Source organism: Euleptes europaea, chromosome 5 (genome assembly GCF_029931775.1).
Source record: "Euleptes europaea isolate rEulEur1 chromosome 5, rEulEur1.hap1, whole genome shotgun sequence".
Classification (NCBI taxonomy): Eukaryota; Metazoa; Chordata; class Lepidosauria; order Squamata; family Sphaerodactylidae; genus Euleptes; species Euleptes europaea.
The window spans coordinates 75,151,064-75,158,778 of NC_079316.1; the positions used below are offsets into that span (position 1 = coordinate 75,151,064).

General features: G+C 49.0%; 1 protein-coding gene across 8 annotated transcripts in view; it reads right to left on the reverse strand.

The window, feature by feature from the left end:
• The window catches only part of EBF3 (EBF transcription factor 3), a 202,696-nt gene extending 197,447 nt beyond the window's left edge, over window positions 1-5,249 (reverse strand). For all 8 annotated transcript variants that reach the window (XM_056850642.1, XM_056850639.1, XM_056850641.1 and 5 more), the window contains exons 1-4: window positions 5,107-5,249; window positions 4,589-4,745; window positions 4,139-4,202; window positions 3,303-3,358 (exon numbers count right to left, since the gene is read on the reverse strand). In XM_056850642.1, the coding sequence (XP_056706620.1) occupies window positions 3,303-3,358; window positions 4,139-4,202; window positions 4,589-4,745; window positions 5,107-5,240 (411 nt within the window). In that variant the 5' untranslated portion in view covers window positions 5,241-5,249. The remainder of the gene's footprint in view (window positions 1-3,302; window positions 3,359-4,138; window positions 4,203-4,588; window positions 4,746-5,106) is intronic.
• Window positions 5,250-7,715: the final 2,466 nt, after the last annotated feature.

Here is a 7,715-nt window from a genome sequence, read left to right on the forward strand (position 1 = left end):
CAAGACACCCTAAAGGTTGGACGCCGCCCCACTTTTGGTGGTAAAAACCCATACTTTTCCGCGCTTCCCCCCCCTCCCCCCCTCCCACCGCGGTAGGTGGGACCAGAAGGGCCGCGCTGGGTCTTTGAGGGGGGGGGAGAGGGATTCCCTCCCCCCTGGTGGCTGCCCTGGCCCCGGCCTCTCTGTTTGATGAGGCATTCCTTCTCCAACGAGAGTCCCTACAGCGGATTACGGGGCATTTTTTGAGGTACTTAAAGAAAGCGGTGGGTTGCCGTTGTTTTCCCTCCTCTCTCTCTCTCTCTCTCTCTCTCTCTCTTCCCGCCTTTCCCCCTGATCAAAACAAGAAGCGTCTCCAACCGCCTTGAGGAATCCCAGAAGCGTGCCCAAGCAATATGGTTATGATCGGCCTGATATTGGGGGGGGGGGCGGGGGGGAGAAAGTGCTAATGGGCAATCTGGTGTTTGTTTTGAAACTGCTAACAATGGTTTTTTTGTTTTGTTTTTTTTTCCTGGGGGGGTGTAAAAAAAAAAGAAGGAGAAAGAAAAAAAGGCAAGTGTGTCTGGGCGCACGGTTGAGTGGGTTTTGAGCAGAGGCTCTAACAGATGGTGCGGAGCTATAGGTGCGCTGATTCTCTCTCTCTCTCTCTCTCTCCTGCGCTCTCTCTCTCTCTCCCCAACCGTCGTGCCTGACCGTTCTGTAAGCAGCAAGCGGCGGTTGCAGCAAGCAGCTCGGCCGCGCCAAGGCGGCTCGTGCAAACGGAGAGGGCTCGGCCGCTCTCCAACCGCCGCCGCCGCCGCCCCTCCCCCTCCAGGCCAGGCTTTTCTCCCCTCGCGGCCGCTACCCCGGGATGAGGCTTCCCCACCCCCCGCCCCCGCCCGACCGCTCCTCAGGCCCGGAAAGGCGACCAGGCCGCCGCCTCAGCAGCCAAAGCGGGGCAGCGTCCCCGCCGGCTTCTCCCCCCACCCTGGCCTCGCCGCGCGAGGGGGTCCTCGGCTCCCTCGCGCCCGCCTTCCTGCCTTCCCTCTCTCTCCCCCCCCTCGCTTCCCTTCACGCCGCCTGGGCCTCCGCCGCCTGTGCGCCATGAGGTCACCCGCTTCCCCGGCCGTTGACGGCCGGGGGTCGTTTCGCAAGCCGGCTGCGCCGCGTGGGGGGCGGGTCAAGGGGGGGTCCTCCGGGAAGCTCCCGGCCCGGATCTCCCCACCGCCCTGGCGCCTTTCCCCGTCGCAAGGGAGATCCTCCCTTCTCCTCCCCCCCCCACCTGCCTCGTCTGTTTTCCTAGCCGCTTGCAGTCACTGCCACCACCACTGCCACCACACACACGCGCTTTGGCCTGCTGGCGTGGCCACGAGGCGTCCGCGCTGTCCCCACTGCCACCACCCGCACCCCCGGTGCAAGCCTGCAAGCCTCGAGGCTGAAGGGCGGGGGACGAGGCCTAGCTAGCCAAGCAGGGAAGCCCTTGCTCCCAGCGAGCGAGGTCTCGCCTGGGAAAGTAATATATGACCCCGCAGACATAACAAGCGGTGGCGGGCTGCGAAGTGTTTGTTGTTGCAGCGCGCCCGGATAACTTCTGGCGATTGTTACCTTCGCCTCTGATGAATCCGGCGTATTTAGATGTGATTTATTTTTTGTTTTGGAGCACCAACAGAAATCCATAAACTGTCGGTTCAGCGCCATTGACTCTTTGATCAGTTACTGGGCTGGTTGTTGTTGGGTTTTTTTTTTTCCTTCTTCTTTCTCTCCCCCTCCCCTCCTTTCCTCCCCGTCAGCGAAGAGAGATTAAAAGGCTTTCTTTCCAGCGCTGGGGCTGCTGCAAAGACCCGTAGCTTCAATTACCAGGCAGAGCGTGCTTGCAAATGTTCGCCCCTTTCCCTCTTCCCTGCCTCTCTCCCTCCTTTGCTCCGAGAGCCACGAAACTTACAGAGCTGCCTATAGTACCCTCTTAATTAGCCTACAGCGATTTCCGAAAACATTTAGCTGCTGTGTACAAAGGAAATAAAAAAGACATTGTCAACTCGAGAGCGCTCCAGAGTTTAAAAGGGTGCTTCTCTGTAACCTATTGAAATAATTATTGGAGGGCGCAACGCCTCCCTCTTTGTCAGGGGACTGGAGTTTGCCTGTCAAATCGGGTTTGCTCTAAAAGAACGCCACTCATTTAATACTGGGCACGTTGAAATCTTAACCCTGCTTTTGTCAAGATCACTGAAAACTTTCTGATGCTAAAATAATAGAGATAAAATGTTTGGGGGTTTGCACAAGCTGGGGTGGTATCACAAGCAATGCCTGTCCTTTATTTTATTCATTTTAAAAAAAAAAACATAGATGTTTTTCTCTGTTATTACCTAACTGCTTAGATCATTTTATAAAGAGAACACAAAAAATATATGGGGCGTTTTACACAGGACTGACACCACTTTAGGATGTTGGACAGGACTTCCCCTAGTTTACATGTGTGGAAAACATTTTCTTTTGGGGGGAAAGAGTAAAAGTAACTGAAACATCAAGGCAGGTCTGGGGGGGGTTAAAATAAAGAAGTTGAGGCATCCAGCTAATAAGCTGCTGCAGGAGGGGTTGCCTTTAATTGTATTGGGAGAATTCTTATAACACATACTTTATCCTCGGGAAAGTTGACCAAGACAGGTTAAATAATTTAATAAGGACCTGCTTGTAATTATGTTATTTACAAGGGATGACAGGGGTTTGAGGAAGAAACAGGAGCTGATCTCAGGGAAAATGGACGGGTTTGGGTGACCCCTGGAGCATAGAGCTTGAATTATGGAGATGGGGGACTGGGAGGTGAATCTGGACTAGCGGAGAACAAGATGACTTTTCACCTCAACACATTTAACTTTAACATCCCAAATAAACGTCTCGGGAGACTAAATCATTCCTTTTTAAAGGCGAGGGGGAGAGAAAAAGGAAAAGCACCTTTGATTCCAGCACCACTAAGAGATGCTCTGTCTTCTTAGTGGTGTTATCAAAGTAATCCTCCAAATTGTTTTAAAAATAAAATTGAGGCAACACTGGAGCATTCATTTCCCTTGTCACCTATGCTTTTCCTAATATCTATCAAACTGAAATCTGACTCCAAAAGGGCAGCAAATTAATCAGACTTATGAACGTAACAATAAACCTGTTTCACGTTCTAAATATTTGTCAGTATTATAGAATTTTAATTAACATGTCAAGGAAGCTCAAAGAAGAAGAGTCCACTCAAGCCCTGAAGCGTTCCAATCCCTCCCAAGTGAGAATCAGACACAAACTCGGCAACTCTCAACTCTTTAAAAAAGCTTAAACTTTCTCACCTGTTTGGTCATTGAATCTATTAGGCGAACGTACAGATCTTGTTCCGTTCTAACTCCTGCAAAGAGGACGAAAAACAAAACAGGAACAAAACAGAAACATCCTCTTGTTAGAAAAACATTGTGGTGAGCAAAGTAAGGCACACATCTGACACCGTGGATACATGGAAAATAGGCACTATGTGCAATTGTCGAAACTTGCACTAAAAGGTCTGTGGAAGGGGGGGGGTTTCAAATAAAAAATATCTAGACAGCAAGTTGTAGCTGTCTGAAACCAGGGAAATACAAGACAGTCGCCTTGACTGAGATAACCGCTGTATGTATGTTTCATTAACTGTGGCCTGTGTTGACATAAAGTTGTACACCAAAAAAGGACAACATTAGAAATAAATGTTGATTGCTTGTTTCCTAATATAATTTCCCTTGTAAATATTTGCTGTCCTACTCCAAGACTGTTTGGATGTGGAATATTTTACATCTGCCATGATGGAGCTAGGCAATCAGGATAATTAACATTAATTTGCAAAACTGCTGGGGGAAAAAAATCTCTTAAAACTGATGTTGCTTGGAACAGATATTGATTTGGGGTTTTGTTTGTTTTTTTTACGTTCGACTTCAAGACCAGCCGGTTAATCATGTAAAGTACCATTGACTTATTGATCGTTTATGTTTTGTTTTCTTTCTATGCCATAAGAAGCGTCGTGTTCGCAGCCGTGTAATTTTAATCTTAAAATCTTTATATCTTTTGTTTATGTTTTAGAGGCTCTAGAAAGAAGGCAACAATTTGTGACATATATAGATACCCCCCAAAAAAGGAGGTGTTGTTGAATAAAACTTACCATTACTGTATAATAGCTGGAGTTTATAGTGAATCCCATTGTTAGTTTTTTCATTGTTTGGCTCCTGCAAATAATGACAAATAACTGCATTTAATATGAGGGGGAAATGCCATATGTGGTCTCGAGCAGTTCTCTGCAGCAGCCATACAGTGCCTCATTTTGTTTAACCTGCCTTGGTGGCAGATGAAGTTTGCTCGGTGGCGAAAATATGACTTTCCGCGTTAAAAAGGAGCCGGCTAGGCTGAGAGAACTTCGTAAAGCACTTTAGAGGCCAACCCCTGGCAGAAGAACTTGGGAAAACTACACGTGGGTTGGACGCCTCTGGAGTCCCGTTAGAACTGGCAGCATCTAAGTCAAGGTGAAAATTATCTTTAATCGTTGGAATCAGATTTAAATCACATTCTGGCCTGTGGCTTTTTATGAAAGGAAGGGTAGCAAAAAAAAACTTACTTTCTCTTTTTCCACAAAGTCCACAAAAGCTGTCCTTTCAATCTCCACTGGCTGTCCCTGCCTGTCGTACAGTGCTAAGACGAAGTGGAAAAAATTGGATTTTCTGAGATTGGAAGGCGGCTGTTTCTCGAAATGAGCCCGAGCCAACCCCACACCGCTGCGGGGAGAAAAAGAAGATAATGTCTCAGTGAGAAAGGGAGACACCGGAGAAAGAGTGTGGGGAGACTTGGGGGTGGGTGGCTGGGTGGGTGGGGACGGCTTCCGTGGAAAACGTTGGGAGATGATGGGAATCACATTTGGGGGGGAAAGGAGATTTCTTGATTTGTCCCTATCGCCGTAATGTGATGTAATGGGGAAAAAAAAAGAGAGAGAGAGAACGACAGAGAGGGGGGGCGGTTGGAAACATCGAAGCGGAGTTCAGGGAGATTATAATTGATATGGAGTATTGAGGGCGATTTACGGTCGGCATGAGAAGCAGCAGAGACGGAAGGGGGGAAATGATCATTTGGCACACGTACCTTTGGGCGGCTGTGTTAGCATCCACTACCCCAGCAGTATGCATCCATGAACGGACTGGGTTCATTCCACTGCCCAGCGGTTCTTCTTTCATGGTCGTCCCACCTCGTGGTATATTTTCCTGAATCCCAAACATTAAAACAATTTTGGGGTCGAAACCAGCTTCTAACCGAAAGGGGTTAAAAAAACGATGGGAAATGTCAGATTCGAGGGGTGGGGGGTGGCAGTTGATTGCAGTTTTCTGTCTCTGGGTTTCTCTCTCTCCCCCCACCCTCTCTTCCTCTCCTCTCTTCCCACTCTCCTTTGGCGACCGGAATCGAAGAGATGACTTTACTCCCCGCGATCAGCCGGAGGAAAGCCCCGCTCCAGTCGCCTTTCCGTCTTCAATCTGTCCTGGATTGGCACCACATAAACAATATACTGAGCAGTTCTACTTGGATGGCGTTCCAGTTTGGAGGTTTAAAAAAAAAACACACAACACACAGGAAAAAAAAAAAGCACCGGAGGGGTTGCGAGGGGGGAAAAACGAAGAGGGGGTTTCTTAAAAAAAAAAAAAAAAAGTAGAAACTACCGCCGTCGGTATGGCGAGGTTCTCTCTTTTCCTCTCTCTCTCCCTCTCTTTCACAAATAAATAATTTTTGTTGTTTGTTTGTAGAGGCTTCTCAACATGGTGTCATCCCCAGTAAAACAGCATCAAAAAACCTTCAGGACACCGCGGAATCGACCACTTCTGGCAAGGCTCTCCTGCTCCAAAAGACAAATAAACGAAAAAATGATTACCACGGAGGTGTTTCCTGGACACAGGAGAGCTTTGGCGAGGGGGGCCCCTTCCGCGCGTCTCGCAGAAATGGATGGGAAGCGTGCAAAACTCAGCCCTCCATCCCCTAGGAATGGAACCTTTCCCGGGAGCCAAAACTCTAGACCCACGGGAACGGCGCTGTCAGATTCTGACGTTTGGGGGGAGGCGGGGCCAAGACCATATATGGGGGGCAGGACGAATCCTCCCTTTCGCCGAGAGCTCCACAGCTTGTTTAGTTCTGACTGACTGCTGCAGCCTCGCGGTGCAGCCAGGCGCCTTTCTCTCTCCACCCCTCCTCCTCATCCCTTATAACCCCGACGCTATTTTTTAAAAATCTTATAGAGAGAGATATACATTATCATGTGTATATGCATGCAGCGCACACGCACGCTGGCAGCCAATAGAGTTAGATTTCTCGCTCGCTCGCTCTTTTTTAAGTCGCTGCACAAAGACGGCCGGAGAGCCTCTCACAATTGCAAAGAATCACGATGGTTAAGACCCCATAAACCCCAAAGATCAACAGCAGAGGCGGCTTGCGCGTTGCGCACCACGCGTCGCCACCGCGCTCCGGTGAAACGCACAGTTGCGAAGACCAGGCTGCGGAAGGCGTCCGTGTGCGCGCGCGTGTGCGCGTGTAGGAAGTCGCCGACCATCAGCAGGTGCAAGCATGTCCGATACCAGGATCCTCCCTCCCACCCCGGCCCTCTTCCCTCCCTCCCTCTTACAGCAATATTTGGATTAAATTAGGGAAGGAAGGGCGATTTTCAACAAGCGTTTGCGCGCCTGCCCGAAAAAGTGACTTGCCCCCGCCGTTGACCCAGTCGCCTTAAATGAGGGATCGGGCTTAATTTTATGATCCGAGCCCTGCAAATATTACAGGTGGCCTGCAACTCCAGAGGCGACTATTAGTGCGTTTTTTTAAACCCGCGGCAGTCGGGCAAAAGCGGGATCAGCGGCAGGGGCGCAGCCAGGGCGCGCAAACTTTCTAATAATATTAGCGCGCAAGGGGAACGCCGTCAGGAACAATAGCCAAGCTCCTTCTTGCATCCGAGCGCACGCCGAAGCGCGCCCTGCCTCCCTAACCTGTTTGGTTTCCTACTTTAAAATTTTTTTTTAAGAGCCTATAAAGTTATGCTCCAATTGATGCTGATAGTGGGTGGGTGGGGGGGAACCCGTCAAGAGATCTTAAAAATCCAAATCGATGCCTAGTGATGCTTTCCAAGTGACGGAATTCTTCTTTTGCCTGTTAGCTGTTTTCCGGTAACAGGTTAGGAAGACAGATCACAGCACCTTTGAAACTCCGGTTTCGAGGAATCATTTTTGGGGGTGGGGGCGGTAATACCTCAGTATGTGGGGGTGCTAGAGTTTAAAAGTGCTAGCGATTAGAACTGTAATAAGAGTGAAATTGCTAATTACGTTTGAGAGAGTATGACTGCACTGGGTGATAGATAGACAGACAGGCGGAAGGGCAGACTCTTCCTATTTATAGGGCATATTCTTTTACAACAAAAAGACTCTAGGGATAGACAAAGGGGGTCCTAGATACTCTTCAAGAGAAGCACAACAGATCCGCCTGTCACCCTTTGATTATGTGTGTGTGTCTCTCTCTCTATATATATATATTTAAAAGACAACAAGAGGGGTGGAATAAAAAGATCCCCTGTCTTGCGTGGATTAGGACTTCCCTTTTATTTGAATTGGCAGGGTATGAACATTAATATTTTAATTAATCGATGAAAATCGAAGTCCGATTTATGTTATCAGGGGACCCCATCCTTCCTCCCAGGGTGGAGGGGGGGTGCGGCAAGATGT